Below are 16735 nucleotides of genomic sequence, written 5' to 3'. Positions count from 1 at the left end.
ATAAAAAATTTCTTAGATATGGATAAGCCTGGGTAGCTCAGTTGGTTAAGCATCTGACTCTTGATTTCAGCTCAGGTCATGATCTCAGGGTTGTGAGATGGGAGCCCTAGGTCAGGCTCCATGCTGAGGGTGGAGCCTGCTTAAAAGTCTCACTCTCTCCCTCTCCCCATTTGTGCTCTCTCTGCTCTCACTCTCTCTAAAAAGAAAAAATCTTAGATATTATTATTTCAATTTCTGATGATTTTCTATGCATCATATTGCTACCTATAAAAATGGTATTTTATTTCAACAAAGTCAAACAAGAGTAATACCGCAGTAAAAGAACATAAAAATCACTACAAATATACTTGTGAGGTGGAATATATACAGAAAGGTCCATGAGCTAATAGTTTTTACACTTCAGGAAAAAAAACGAAATTCAAATTTCAGTGTCTATATGCAAAATTTTAAAGGAACACAGCGAACCTCATTGATTCACATAGTCTCTGACTGCTTCCCACTTTAACAGCACAGGACAACACAGACTACAGGGCCCACAAAGCCTAAAATATTTACTATTTGGTCTTTCATAGTGAAAGTTGGCTGACTCCTGCTATACAGTATTTAAAAGGAAAGAACTACCTACGGAATAAGAAAAAATATTTAAATCAAATCTCTGGATAAAGGTCTAGTACTCAGAATAAGAATTCTTTCTTCTAACTCAACAACAAAAAAAGATAAAAGATCAAAAAGTACATAAAAAGATGTTTATGAGCCAATAACCAAATAAATGTAGATTCAAACAAAAGGAATAACTTGCACTTCAACAAAACTCTTCAATTTTCAGTGAGTAGACAAAGAAGATCCTCAGCTTTCAAAAGAGACCTATATTATGGGTCAGAAAAACCAAGACAGGGGGGCAATATCTCACTGTTGGGGGCCTATCACTCCCATGCATTAAATTCCAGAGGACAGGATGGTGTCATGTTCATCTGTGTTTATTTTCAGGACCCTAGTAGTGGCTGTCTCAACAGATGTTGGCTTACTAAATTATCTCTAAGTATCCCTACTCTTCTTTTTTTCTTCTCCATTCTCTACTCCCACATTCCACCTCCCCAATTAGAATTCCCAAAGGAAACAACCTCAGCCTTGAGTTGATTAAATAACATTAGAGTTTTTCCCACACTTGGTCTCATTGTTAAACATACATATTCTAGGATACCACTCAACATCTAAAGAATCTCATCTCTAGGGAAGGAGAGAACCTACATGTTTAACAACCACTCTCAGTGATTAATACAACCCGCCAAATTTTGAAAACACCATGTAAAAGGAAAATAAATTTAATCTCAATAGGAGCCAGTTTAACCCTAGACAATTCTAGCTGCTAAAAATGTATGAGAGAGGGGCTCCTGGATGGTGCAATAGGTTAAGCATCCAGACGCTGTTCTGGCTCAGGATGTGATCTCACGGTCATGAGACTGCCCCACATCAGGCTCTGCGCTCAGCACAGAATCTGCTTGAGATTCTCTCTCTTTCTCCCTCTGCCCCTCCTGCTTGTGTGCTCTCTCTCTCACTCAAATAAATGCATAAATGTTAGGGGGGGAAAGTATGGGATAGGAACTTCTGAATAGCAAATCACTGCTCTGTGACCTTGGATGAGTTAAACTTGCTAAATCTTAGCTTCTTCACTTATAAAAATGAGGATACTCTCATTTTTTTGTCCTGACAGAAATAAGACTGTGAGAATAAAACTGTACATACTGGCATTTATTAAATATTAGTTTCTCCTTTTTTACTCTAAGGAAAGTTTGCTCTAAGGTTTACTTTAAGGAAAGTTTACTCTAAGGAAAGATTTTAATCTACAAAGACTGGAATCTTTCTCTGGAAGAAAAAAGAGAATGAAATTTTTTTTTTTAATTTTATTTGAGAGAGAGAGAGCACAAGCAGGAGGAGTGGCAGAGGGAGAAGGTGAGGGAGGATACCTGCTAAGCAGGTAGCTGGGCATGAGGCTTGATCCCAGGACCCTGAGATGACCTGAGCTGAAGGCAAATGCTTAACTGAACCACCCAGGCGCCCCAAAAAAGATAAAACTCTTGATTAAAATCTGTTAATATGACACTGCCACTATGAACTGAACAATTCTCAGATCTCTTAGAGTTCTATTATTTCACACCAAATTTGTTAATAGCAAACGTTATTTGGAAATCATAACATCCTGTTCTTTCATTTTATTTTGCAACCAAATTAGTTTTCATTCAAACTGATTCTTCTCTTTGCTCACTTGCAAGGCAACACCATGAAGAGAATCTCAAACATTCTACCTATAGAATGGAACTTATTTTTTTTTAAATATTTTATTTGTTTATTTGACAGACAGAGATCACAAGCAGGCAGACAGGCAGAAAGAGAGAGGGTAAGGGGAGAAGCAGGGTCCCTGCTAGGCAGAAAGCCCGATGCAGGGCTCGATCCCAGGACCCTGGGATCATGACCTGAGCTGAAGGCAGAGGCTTTAACCCAAGGAGCCATCCAGGCACCCCAGAATGGAACTACTTTAAAAGTCTTTCCAAAACTGTAAAACCATGCTGCATATAACAGTATTTTTTTTCATATATTGGCCAATTAATATTAATGATAAATGTGAAACTGTAACTGAAGTCTTAATATTTGGGTTAGAACACAGAGAGTTCTCTCCAGCTAATCATGAGAAACTGAAACTTGTGCCAAACCCCACTATTGACCTTTTCACAGTTCGACTATATGGGAAGGCTGACATGGTAGTACAATGTAATTTACTCCCGAATCCTTACCAGTAACTCTGATCATGTAGGAAATGAGTTATCTGATTCATGAAACAAAAGACTAGTAGTAGCATCTTGTATCCAGAGAGAGGCACTGACACTAACAGCAGAAGTAGGACTGTTGATTTCTTCCTTCTCTTGGTGTCTGAATCATTCATAATTATCATACACTTTCTAGAATTGAGGGCTTGGCTCCTGTGGTTACTCAGAGAGGAAAAATACCTTAATGTGTAAATGACTGACCTATCTGACAATATGAGATACTCAATGGGTTATTTCAAGTATAGAGTAATAAACTAAATAAATAAGTCTTGGTTCTCCTACAGCTTAACATAATACTCACAAAATTCAAAATTTGAAATAAACACACACACACACAAAATAAAGAAGCAAATAGTTTGCTTAAATTATTTCTTATACTGCCACGCAAAGTATTACTAGTCCTGGGATTTTTAGTTATCTGGTGAACATAAGAGAGAATCAGTAATGTTCAGAAAGAACATTACTCTGGCTTATATAACTGATATATTTCTATGCAGTCTATGATTTATAGACAAGGTAGAGAAAAAGAACAGAAGCAATACTTACACACAAAGGTCTCTACATGAGTGCACAAGTCGCCACACTTAGGACACCTCAGCTGGTTTCCACCTTTCCCTGAATTCCCAGAGCTTGATTTTTTACTGCTTCCCTCACTTGCTGATTTCTAATGTTAGCAGGGGAGACAAAGAAAGAATGTCAATATTACTTTCAGAAACCATTTTACATGTTACTAAATATAAGCAAGATAGGTTGTAATTAATCTTACAATTTTCCTAATTTCTAGAATGGAATTATTAGTACAGTTTATATCTCTGCTACCATTGGTATCAAAGATCTATTTACCAGAACAATAAAACCAGTCTAGTAAACACATATATTTATCTGTATTTCTTCTTCATGCATATAACATTAACTCGAGTGTTAGTGAAATTCTCATAATAAAACTGATAATAATTCACTGACCCAATACAATCACCTATCATCTACTTGCTAACTACAGAGTAATCCAACATTGAGATAGATACCAAAAATTTTTAGGCAGAGAATGAAGTGGGGTTTATACTACCATGAATTGTTTAGAGTTGTATGAAAGCAGGAAATGATGGCTATTCCTAATTTACTCCTACAGAGCGCTGACTGCAAAGATTACTTAATGTAGCTTCTTTATTACTTTGGAGTGTTAGGAATTTTACCTACTGCTAAGTGCAACGCTTATAAAACTTTTATGGTTGAAACTAAAACACAAAATATAATTACATAAAATTCTTCATATCATTTTATATATTTCATATTTCCTACAGAAAACATAAAACCTGACAGAACAGAGAATACTATTATTACATTCAATTGCTTGAAGGGAAGAACTCAAATATGTATATAGACATCAACAAAGTTAAATACCTTATTTCCATCTCCAGAGCCATCTTTACTTATCCCATCTTTTGATGCAAAGTATGCTGGTGTTTCTGTAAAGGTTCTAAAGGGAGCTCTTCGTAGAATCTGAGTTTCAAAGGTCCCAAGCCTTCCTAAAACGGGTATATGAATGCGACCACAAGTGATACCTGGAAATAAAATGAAATTTATTAGTCTACACATCAAATATTAATATGACTTCAATAAATTCCCTGAAAACAAATGTTCCTTAAGTATAAAGAAGGTTGAAAAAGCTTTAGTTTTCACAGCAGTAGTAACAAAATGGTAGAGAAAATAGTAACACCATCAAAGGCAAAGCCCCCGTAAAAATAGGCCAGACATGGGGCGCCTGGGTGGCTCAGTGGGTTAAATCCTCTGCCTTAGGCTCGGGTAGTGATCCCAGGTCCTGGGATTGAGCCTAGTCGGGCTTTCTGCTCAGCAGGGAGCCTGCTTCCTCCCTCCCTTTCTGCCTGCCTCTCTGACTGTTTGTGATTTCTGTCTGTCAAATAAATAAATAAAATCTTAAAAAAAAAAAAAAATAGGCCAGACCTGGGCCTACAGATTCCAGGTAAATAAAGGTGTTTCAGTTTGGGCCTGTTGTTTGGAAATGAGGAAAGACCACCCAGGTTCTAACAATGAGTGGCTCTTTGAAAGTATGTGAGATAAGCAGCTCAACATCTGTCTTACCTGCAGGGGAAAAAGGCCATTTATACCATATATTCTTATTCTTACAGTATTTCTACCAATGAAAATAAGCAACTGACATAAACTCTTAGCTGTTTTTGACTACTGGGGGTAATATATGCAACAATGAAAAGAAACTTCAAATGTTCTTTAAAAGGTTATGGACTGTTGATTAAACTATTTAAATGAAATGTTTCAATCCTATAAAAAAAAACCTCAATTCAGTGAATATTGTACAACCACTATACTTACAACTTTTTTTTTTTAAGATTTTGTTTATTTGACAGAAAGAGATCAGAAGTAGGCAGAGAAAGGGGGAAAGCAGGCTCCCCACTCAGCAGAGAGCCCGATACGGGGCTCCATCCCAGGACCCTGGGAGAATGACTTGACGCTGGGACCATGACCTGAGCCAGAGGCAGAGGCTTTAACCTACTGAGCCATCAGGTGCCCCTACTTTCAACTTTTTAACCTTTTACCATATTGGAAGTTAAAATTATTAAAAAGGTAAAGGTTAATCACTGACTTCTATGGCAAACTTTTTATGTAAAGGACCAGGATAATAAGTATTTCCAGCTTTCTGGGCCTTGTAGTCTCAGTTCTAACTACTCTGTAACATGAAAACAAACAATACATAAACAAATGGGTGTTGCCAGCTTTGGTCCATGGAATCAGTTGGCTGATCCCTGGTTTTTCTCATATTAATACAAAATAAACCCCTAAATAAATCAGACAGTGGCAGAAGAGTCACACTGCATATTCTAAGGCAGCATTTCCCAAGCATGTTCCCCACACAAGAATATCAAATGGTCTTAGGTTAAACAAAATTCCACAGGTTTCAGTACTGAGTACTGTAGGACTACTCACAACCCTGCATAAGCTAATATACATTAATGAATCTTAATGAATAGCCAAAGAAGAAAGTTTCCTAGCAGTATCAGAGCACGGTTAGCGGTTAGCAGGTAGTATCAAAAAGGGGGCAAGGTTTAAAGTTGATAGTTAAATAAATTTAAAAAACTAATTTTATCTCCCTCATTTTACTCCCTGCAAAATTCTCAACTCCAGCTTTAAATTTTTATTTCTATACCTGTTAGGTCTTTTAAGAGATTATACACAGATGTACACATTGTATCCAAACACAAAAACTGGTTTAAAATTATGTCCTCTAAGAGGCAGCTGGGTGGCTCAGTCAGTTAAACATCTGACTCTCTACGTCAGCTCAGGTCAGGATCTTAGGGTTGTGAGATCCTCTCCCCACTCCCTCTCCGTCTTAAAAAAAAAAAAAGAAAGAAAAAAGAAAGAAACAAAATAAATAGTGTCCTGCAAACTATTCAAAAGCAACTGCTTAGTTATATAACTGACTGATTTTTATTAACTCCAGTTTTCCAACACATTTGTGTACACTGTTAGAACTAGGTTTTTTTTTTTTAAGATTTTATTTATTTATTTGACAGACAGAGAGAGAGATCACAAGTAGGCAGTGAGGAAGGCAGACAGAGAAGGGGAAGCAGGCTCCCCACTGAGCAGAGAGTCCTGATGTGGGGCTCCATCCCAGGACCCTGAGATCATGACCTGGGTCGACGGCAGAGGCTTAACCCACTGAGCCACCCAGACACCCTAGAACTAGGTTTTTTTTTTTTTTTTTTTAAGCCATTTATTGCCCTAGCACATCTCTAATCCCAAAAAACACAAAAGTAAAAACATCAGACTTATCAGGAAAGATATAAATAAATTCTCTCATCCCTATTTAAATTCACAAGCAGCACTAAAAAAGGATTAAGATTTATGACATACTAGTCCTTAATTCACAGGGTGGAAAATTTTGCTTAACACTATTAAACTTGAAATTAATATTAAAAAAATAAACTACATTTGATGTTTTCTTAAGTGATGTTTTCAAAAAACATTTCAAATTTTCTCAAGTGTAACATTTCCTTTTTTTTTTTTTTTTTTTGCAGTAAATGATAGCCATTACTCTCATTAGAATGAGATTTAAGGTAGTTCATGAATTTTAAGCTACACGTTAATGTTTTTCAAAGGACATAATATGGTTTAAAGACTCAATCTAAAAAGCAAATCTAGAAACAGTAATGGGGGAAAGAACAGATGAAATCAAGAATACAGAAAGTTAATGGACACTAAGGCTGGGTGATGGGTATTTAGGTGACCCTTGTTCTATTTTATGTGTGTTTGAAAACATCCATAAATTATGGAATACTACTCAGCCATCAAAAAAATGAAATCCGGGCGCCTGGGTGGCTCAGTGGATTAAGCCGCTGCCTTCGGCTCAGGTCATGATCTCAGGGTCCTGGAATCCAGTCCAGCATTGGGCTCTCTGCTCCGCAGGGAGCCTGCTTCCTCCTCTCTCTCTCTCTCTCTCTGCCTGCCTCTCTCTCCATCTACTTGTGATCTCTGTCAAATAAATAAATAAAATCTTTAAAAAAATGTTTAAAAAAAAAAAATGAAATCCGGTGGCACCTGGATGGCTCAGTGGGTTAAGCCGCTGCCTTCGGCTCAGGTCATGATCCCAGGGTCCTGGGATCCAGTCCAGCATTGGGCTCTCTGCTCAGCAGGGAGCCTGCTTCCTCCTCTCTCTCTGCCTGCCTCTCTGCCTACTTGTGATCTCTCTCTGTCAAATAAATAAATAAAATCTTAAAAAAAAAAATGAAATCCTGCCATTTGGGTAGAACTAGAGGATATTATGCAAATTGAAATAAGTCAATCAGAGAAACACAATTATCACATGACCTCACTCGTGTGGAATTTAAGAAACAAAAAAAAAGGGTCATAGGGGAAGAGAGGAAAAAATAAAACAAGACAAAACCAGAGAGAGAGACAAACTCTAAGAAATTCTTAATCATAGGAAACAAACTGAATGGGGCACCCGGGTGGCTCAGTTCATTAAGCATCTGCCTTCGGATCAGGTCATGATCCCAGGAGCCCAACATCAGGCTCTCTGCTCAGTGGAAAGCCTGTTTTTCCCTCTCCCACTCCCCCTGATTACTTACTCATCAAGGTTATACAATCTTCACAGAAATCACTGTAGTCATTAGAAGTTTGAAACATTTTTTGTGCCATGAACTCCTTTGGGAGTCTGGTAAAGTGTATTTATGGACCCCTTCTCAAAATAATGTTTTTAAATGTACAGAATAAAATACATAACAAAGGAAACCAATTTGAAGTAGTTATCAAAATATTTTTAAAATCTGCTTTTTGCCAACATCATACTCAATGGTGAAAAACTAAGAGCTTTTCCCCTAAGGTGATGTCCACTCTTACCACTTTTATTCAACACAGTATTGGAAGTCCTAGATGTAGCAATTTGACAACATAAATAAAATGCATCCAAACTGGCAAAAAAGTAAAACTCTATCTGCAGAAGACCTGATACTAAATATATAGAACTCTGAAGACTGCACCAAAAAGCTAGAACAGATAAATGAATTCAGTAAAGTCACAGGATACTAAATCAATGTACAGAAATCTGCTGTAGCCCTCCCTGTATGCTAAAAAATGAAGCAGCAGGGGTGCCTGCGTGGTTCAGTTGGTTAAACGTCTGCCTTCAGTTTGAGTCATGATCCCAGGTCCTGGGATGGGGCCCTTCACCAGGTTCCCAGCTTATCAAGGAGCCTGCTTCTTCCTCTCCTGCTCCCCCTGCTTGTGCTACCCCCTGCCACCAACAAAATAAGTAAATAAAATCTTTGGGGGAAAAAAAAAGCAGCAGAGAGTTTAATTAAAAAAAAAAAATCCCATTTACAATTGCACCAAAAACAATGAAATATCTAGGAATAAACTTTTTTTTTTTTTAAGATTTTATTTATTTATTTATTTGACAGAGAGAAATCACAAGTAGACGGAGAGGCAGGCAGAGGGAGAGAGAGAGGGAAGCAGGCTCCCTGCCGAGCAGAGAGCCCGATGCGGGACTCGATCCCAGGACCCTGAGATCATGACCTGAGCCGAAGGCAGCGGCTTAACCACTGAGCCACCCAGGCGCCCATCTAGAAATAAACTTAACCAAAAAGGTGAAAAGACCTATACTCTGAAAACTAAAAAACACTCATGGGTTGGAAGAATACTATTAAAACGTCCATACTACCCCAAAGCAATCTACAGATTTAACGCAATCCCTATCAAAATATCAACAGCATTTTTCAAAGAACTAAAACAAACAAGTCCTAAAATTTTGTGGAACCACAAAAGACCCCTAATATCAAAGAAATCTTTAAAAAGACAAAGAAAACTGGAGGTATCACAATTCCAAACTTTAAGTTATACTACAAAGTTGCAATAATTAAAACAGTATGGTACTGACATAAAAAGAAATACTTAGATCAATATGGAAAACCCAGAAATAAACCCAAATTATATGGTCAATTAATCTTCAATAAAGCAGGAATGAACACAAAATGGGAAAAAGACAGTCAACAAATGGTATTGGGAAAACTGGACAGCAACACTTCAGAGAATGAAACTGGGCCACTTTCTTTCACCATACACAAAAGTAAATTCAAAATGGATTAAACACTTAAATGTGAGACCTGAAACCATAAAAATCCTTGAAGAGAGCACAAGCAATAATTTCTCTGACATCAGCCATAGCAACATTTCTCTAGATATGTCTCCTGAGGCAAGGGAAATAAAAGCAAAAATAAACTATTGGGACTGCATCAAAATAAAAGTTTCTGCACAGTGAAGGAAATAATCAACAAAACTAAAAGGCAACCTGATGAATGGGAGAAGATTTTCATTCCCAAATCACATACTGATAAAGGGTTCATATCTAAAATATATAAAGAACAGATACAACTCAAGACTAAAAATAAATAATCCAATTTAAAAATGGGCAGAACAGGAGTGCCTGGGTAGCTCAGTGGGTTAAAGCCTCTGCCTTCAGTTCAGGTCATGATTCCAGGGTCCTGGGATGGAGCCCCGCATTGGGCTCTCTGATCAGCGGGGAGCCTGCTTTAGTGGGGAGGCTGCTTCCCCTTTTCTCTGCCTACTTGTGATCTCTGTCAAATAAATGAATAATTAAAAAATTAAATTTAAAAAATGGGCAAAACACATGAACAGACATTTCTCCAAAGACGACATCCAGATGGCCAATACACACACAAAAAGATGCTCCATATAAGTCATCATCAGGGAAATTAAATCAAAACTACGATGAGATCACTTCACACCTGTCAAATGTCTAAATCAAAAACCCAAGAAAACTACAGGCGTTAGCAAGGATTTGGAGAAAAAGGAACCCTCTACACTGCTGGTGGAAATACAAACCAGTACAGCCACTGTGGAAAACAGTATGCAGTTCCCTCAAAAAATTAAAAATAGCACTACCCTATGATCCAGTACCCACTACTACTGGGTGTTTACCCAAAAAATGCAAGGACACTAATTCAAATGGATATATGCACCCCTAGTTTTATTGTAGCACTATTTACAATAACCAAACTATGAAAGCAGCCCAAGTGTCCAACAATAGATGAATGGATAAAGAGGTTGACCTGAGCCAAAGGCTCATGCATAACAGACTGTGCCACCCAGGTGCCCCCTTAACAGCTTTTTAAATAACTACCATGATCTCAAAGTAGTGTAAAGTATACACAACAGTACCTTGAGATACGCACAACTGTAATGTGGTAAGAAAATATCTGTGATTTTGATTGGTGACAAATTCACAGATACTGCAAATACTACTGTGGGTTGTTGCCTCCATTCAAAATTGAAGGAAATACTACATTTCAGTTAGTGATTAGTGAAAATAAAATTAACAACTTATGAATTCTATCCCTCTGGACACACTGGAAGCCTGTGAACCCCAGGAGAAAAACCCCTATAATAAAAGGGAAGTGGGGACACCTGGGTGGCTCAGTTGGTTGGACGACTGCCTTCAGCTCAGGTCATGATCCCGGAGTCCTGGGATCGAGTCCTGAATCGGGCTCCCAGCTCCATGGGGAGTCTGCTTCTCCCTCTGACCTTCTCCTCGCTCATGCTCTCTCTCATTGTCTCTCTCTCAAATAAATAAATAAAATCTTAAAAAAAAAAAAAAGGGAAGTACTTCTGTAAAGTATATTTCGAAAGAATAGTTGGCAGCAACAAGAGAAGATGGTTAAAAGCTAAACCATTTACAAAACTTTTGTCATACAAATAAAACGTTCTGAGTTTTAGAGCAGCTGTTTTTATTTTTTATTTATTTTTTTTTAATATTTTACTTATTTATTTGACAGACACAGATCACAAGAAGGCAGAGAGGCAGGCAGAGAGAGAAACAGAAAGAAAGAGGGAAGCAGGCTCCCTGCTGAGATGTGAGGCTTGATCCCAGGACCCTGGGGATCATGACCTGAGCTGAAGGCAGAAGCTTTAACCCACTGAGTCACCCAGGCACCCCGAGTAGCCGTTTTTAAAAAGAAATACTAGAATAAGGTACTTTGATTTTAGGGCTATTGAGAACTAGGAGAGTAATTTATTCAACTTTTAAGTATCTGAATTCCTATATTCAACCTTAAACTAAGCTTTCTCTAAAAAACAGGGGCGCCGGAGTAGCTCAGTTGGTTAAGCATCTGCCTTTGGCTCAGGTAATGATCCCACAATACTGGGATAGAGATCCAGTCAGGTTCCTGCTCAGGGGTGAATTGGCTTCTCCCTCTGCCTCTGCCTATTCCCCCTACCCACTCATGCTCTCTTTCTCTCTCTCTCTTAAATAAATAAAAATTTTTAAAATAAAAATTAAAAAATAGGGGCGCCTGGGTGGCTCAGTGGATTAAGTCTCTGCCTTCGGCTCAGGTCATGGTCTCAGGATCCTGGGATCGAGCCCCACATAGGGCTCTCTGCTCAGCAGGAGCCTGTTTCCCCTTCTCTCTCTCTGCCTGCTTCTCTGCCTACTTGTGATTTCTGTCTGTCAAATAAATAAATAAAATCTTTAAAAAAAAAAAAAAAAAATTAAAAAATAAAAATATAAAAAAAGATTCAACTTAAAAGATGAACTGGCCTTTAAATTTTAGAAATAGAGCTAATGAAAAATTTTAAATTACCATCTTTTTTAAGTGACAGTATTTAAGTGTATAATAATTGATGAAATGGCAAATCAAGTTAAATGCTTGCTTAACCACCTGGTCTCTAACTTCTAACAAAAATTGAAAAAAATTTCAACAAAAACAAATAATGCCAGCAACTTACACGCTTATTGCTTTTATTAATTTCAAATTTTCATTTGATTTTAATTTTCTTTAAAGATTTATTTATTTATTTGACAGATCACAAGTAGTCAGAGAGGCAGGCAGAGAAAGAGAGGAGGAAGCAGGCTCCCCACTGCACAGAGAGCTGGACTCTGGGCTGGATCCCAGGACCCTGAGACCATGACCTGAGCCGAAGGCAGACGCTTTAACTCACTGAGCCACCCAGGCGCCCCTCAAATTTTCACTTTATGACCAAGTTATTATTTCCTGAATTCTGAATACTTTTTAAATGATATATGTATTTTTAAAGATTTATCTGCAAGAGAGAATGTACGCGTACTGAGGGCGGGGGAGGGGACTGGGCAGAGGGAGAGAATCTCAAGCAAATTCCAACTCGGGCCTTGATTTCACCATGCTGAGATCATGACCTGAACCAAAACCAAGGGTGAGATGCTCAACCGACTGAGTGACCCAGGCACTCCTGAGTACTTCTGAATGAAGAAAAATAACATCACTCCTATAACAGCTTTCCTCAAGTTCAAAAATGTTTGATGAGTTTTCACTAAGGCTAGTCTGTTGGTCTGAAAAGGAATATGCCAAGAAAAGAGAAATGCTTAAGAAATAGTTCGCAGATGGGACGCCTGGGTGGCTCAGTTGGTTGGACGACTGCCTTCGGCTCAGGTCATGATCCCGGAGTCCCCGGATCGAGTCCCACATCAGGCTCCCAGCTCCATGGGGAGTCTGCTTTGCTCTCTGACCTTCTCCTCGCTCATGCTCTCTCTCACTATCTCTCTCTCAAATAAATAAATAAAATCTAAAAAAAAAAAAAAAAAAAAAAAGAAATAGTTCGCAGGGGTGCATGGGTGGCTCATTCAGTTAAGTGGCTGCCTTCAGTTCTGGTCTTGATCTCAGGGTCCTGGGATGGAGCTCTGCTCCATCATGCTCCCTGCTCAGTGGGGAGTCTGCTTCTCCCTTTCCCTCTGCCCTTCCCCCCTGCTTGTGCTGGCTCTCCCTCTCTAATAAATAAAGTCTTTTAAAAAAGTTTGCAATTGCAGAAATAAAGATGCGCTATCATTTATTCACTTTGCCCTATTTAATTTGTACTGTATTTAACAAAAGAGAGAGACGACTTAAATTCTGGCTAAAAGCTGTTAAGGTAAGCACATTACACAACTATCATGAAAATTATGGACATCAACATGTTTGAGCATCTTCACATCTTCACTTACACCCTCATGAGGTGACACCCTTTCACTGGACATGGACAGAACAGAACCAAAAATCAAGGGTGTTACATGTGATTCCACACTTCTCACAACCAAATTCAGACCAAGTACTATCATTCAGAATTTTGTAAATGGAATCAAGCATTCCTAAATGTACATATTTAGAATGCAAATTTACATATATGAAAAGTGCATTAAAATATATACATACTTATACATATGTACAAAAATACATGCAGATTGAAAAGTATCAGAAATTTGGGTAGAGAAAATATTTAAAGTTTCTACTGTACTATAGGTTTCATATTCAATGAGAAGAGTAGGAAAACACATTAAATTGAAGATACACATAGCCAACCAGGAAAAGAAAACATCCTGTATCAAGCATGACAATCTACCAAATAATTTTTCAAACTAGCATTTAAAAATTTTAAAGTCTAAGGTACCTGGGTGGCTCAGCTGGTTTAGCAACCGCCTTCAGCTCAGGTCATGATCCCAGAACCCTGGGATCAAGACCCACAACCGGCTCCCTGCTCCGCCTCCGCCAGGAGCCTGCTTCACCCTCTGACCCTCTCCCCTTTCATGTTCTTTCTCACTCTCTCTGTCAAATAAATTTTTAAAAAACTTTAAAAAAATTTCTTTTTAAGTCTAACAAACGGAAATAGAGAATAGCACTACACTTCAAGAGAGGTCTGAAATCTTATTTTTACTCCATTGTATAATTTCATGGTGTAAGACTATTTTGATTAAATTTTTTGTTTACCTATATTATATTGCTAAAATTCTTAACTCTATAATAACAAACTAGCTAAAGTTCAATTCTGATTTTTCTTTTTCTTTTGCCTCTCTTCCTCTTTCCAAGAATCCTAAATAAAAATAACCTTCCTGGAGTTTTTTAACCTTAAAGAAAATTATTTCTATATTGCAGACTAGTTTACACTTTTAGAGTTTCTACTATGGACAATAAACATTTTATGTTAATGAAGCTCTGAGAAAGTCTTAAATCAATGTGAAAACCATTTGCTGTTTCACTGTTATATAAAAATATTAAATTCCACAATTATATGAAGTAATGTCCCATATTTTAAGCTTAATTTACAGCAGACACAATGGTTCAATATCTCTGAAAACTTCTGACAAACTTATAATAATAAATGATCATATCTAAAGCCATTAAATTGTTGCTTCACCTAATTATACATTAAAATTTTAAATCAGTGGCTGTTCTGAAAATGAAAGAATTACCACACACCCCCTATGATTCAATTTTATGGCACAACTCACTCCAACAGATAAAGAATTCTGTCAAAGAAGTCTTCCCTGCCCAAACGGAACACAAACACACTTCACCCACTTGTAGAAATGATATTATTCTTTGCCTACTTCTGTAGATTTTAAACTTGCAAATGAGGACATGTTCACCACTCTATCTCTAGCACCAAAACAGGGCCCAGTACATAGTAGAGTCCCCAAAAAAGATGTCAAATAAATGAATTTAAATGTCACTTTCAAACGGTTTCAACCCCAATTCCTGGAATAAAGACATCTGCTTGTTGAGGTTTAACAATGTCTTGAAACTAACTACTTTTCTGTATTACTTTACAAATGCTTCTGCCCACATTACTTTATTTAATCCCGCTTTGTGAACTAAACTGTCCCAAAATACACCTTTAGTAAATGCTAAGGGCATTTATATTAACCTAAAATACAGGAAAATGGGATTTTTATTTATCCAAACATCCTAAATTGACAAGCCAAAATAAAACTAATTGGTCTAAAAGTGATTACATCTAGCCTCTAGTCTGATATTCATAGATCTGGGGAAGAAAATGGTTTCTTTTCCGGAATCTCTTGGCTGGGATGACACTGTTTAACAGCTCCTGATCAACAGAAAGTAAAGGTAAACAAGCGCCACACTTAATAAACTATATCGGACCGTCAAGTTGGGAAAGCGGGCCAAAGACTGCTGAGACATTTAAGTACTTCAAAAACAGTTTCTGCGATAAAATTTCCCCAGTCACCCCGGCCGCTTCCCTACGGGCCGCGAGGTTTCCCCGGCGCCGAGAGGGTTGGTTGTGAGCCCTGCTTATGCCCCGGCGTAAGCGGCCGCACAATGACAGTGACACGGTGGCTCTCGCGCGGCCTGCGCCCGGGACGGCCGGCTCGGCGGGGCGCCCCAACAGTGGCAGCCCCAAACCCGAGTCCTTCCCGGAGCACCCGACAGGCCGGAAGGGAACCCGGCCCGACTCCGCAGGAGAAGCCGCCGCCGGGCTGGGAGGCAGTAGCCGGCGGACCTCCGAGTAGGGTGTGGGAACACTTTTTAAGGAAAGGAGCATTTCGTACCTCTTCCAGGGTTTCTGCTAAGTGGCCACATTCCGGCCCCAAAGTCAAAAGGCCTGAATGCGCGCGGGCGGGGGAGCACAAGGGATTTACTTCGAATCTAAGAACCAGCTGCCCCAGAGGCTGGCAAAGCCCCATCCCACGAGGAAGGCGGGGGGTCAGGCGAAAAGCCGCGCGTCCCCTCACACCCTCAGGGTGGGGCCAGCCTCTTGCCCTCCCCGGGATCCCCCCCGCGGTTGGTATACTCGCGGGCCACTACTGGCTCAGGTGAGGAACTACTTCGTTACCTCTCTGCGCGGAGGCCAGCGAAGAGCTGATGAGCCGCGCGGCGGCCGTGCCGCAAGTACAAGCGCCGCAGCTGGACATCTCCGCTGGGCCTAGGCCGGGGCTTTGCCCCCTGTTGGCCTCCGGGTCTCAGCGGCCCGACTCCTATACGCAGGGCGCGCTAACTTGGCTCCGGACCCTCCCGCCGACCCTAGGCTCAGTGCAGAGTTCACCCGTCTGGCAGCCAGGCCTTCGCGCTCTTCGTACCCGACTGCCGTCTACTCAGTAGAGTAGACACTTAACCCCCCTCCCTCCCTCCCTTCCCCTCCTCCTTTCCCCCCCCCACCCCCCCTCCGCCTACCGGGCCCGGGGAGCGTGCGCGCGCCTGCGTCCTAGGCCTAGGGAGGGGGCGTGGGCACGCGCTGCGTGTACATGCGTGATACACCGACGAGCGGCGAGGGGAAGGGGGCGGTGACCTGGGCGCCAATGAGCACGTTACGGCCGGCGGCCAGCCCCAATTGGGACAACTACAATTCCCGACATGCAATTCTCCCAGAAAGCCCACTTATCCCAACATCGAAAAATATGCTAAGGACGCTCAGAGATGCATGCTGGGAGTTGTAGTCCCAACTGGTCGCGGTCAGTCCCCGCCTTTTTCGGTTGGTAGCGGGGGAAGGTCAAAGTGAGACCGATGGCTTACTCAGCCCCAGTACTCTTCAATATCCTTTGGCTGCTGCTAGATGCTTCAGATTCAATAAATTCCTTCCCCTGGGGTTTCCACATCTTACGTACCTTATCTTCTCCTTCTCTTTAG

The 16735-nt window shown here is 39.8% G+C and overlaps 1 protein-coding gene across 3 annotated transcripts in view; it reads right to left on the bottom strand.

Annotated features, from left to right (window-relative positions):
- CLPX (caseinolytic mitochondrial matrix peptidase chaperone subunit X) overlaps positions 1-16280 on the bottom strand; it is a 42126-nt gene extending 25846 nt beyond the window's left edge. Inside the window, exons 1-3 of one of the 3 annotated variants that reach the window (XM_082737211.1) lie at positions 15945-16280; positions 4224-4384; positions 3369-3486 (exon numbers count right to left, since the gene is read on the bottom strand). In XM_082737211.1, coding sequence (XP_082593337.1) covers positions 3369-3486; positions 4224-4384; positions 15945-16023 — 358 coding nt within the window. In that variant the 5' untranslated portion in view covers positions 16024-16280. Of the gene's footprint in view, positions 1-3368; positions 3487-4223; positions 4385-15660; positions 15817-15944 lie in introns of those variants that run through there. The other 2 variants (XM_082737212.1, XM_082737213.1) reach the window with 2 other exon arrangements.
- Positions 16281-16735: the final 455 nt, after the last annotated feature.

The sequence above is a fragment of the Mustela nivalis genome (genome assembly GCF_964662115.1).
Source record: "Mustela nivalis genome assembly, chromosome: 6".
Classification (NCBI taxonomy): domain Eukaryota; kingdom Metazoa; phylum Chordata; class Mammalia; order Carnivora; family Mustelidae; genus Mustela; species Mustela nivalis.
Note: the sequence above shows the minus strand (reverse complement) of the source record. Positions and strands in the feature narration are given on the sequence as shown.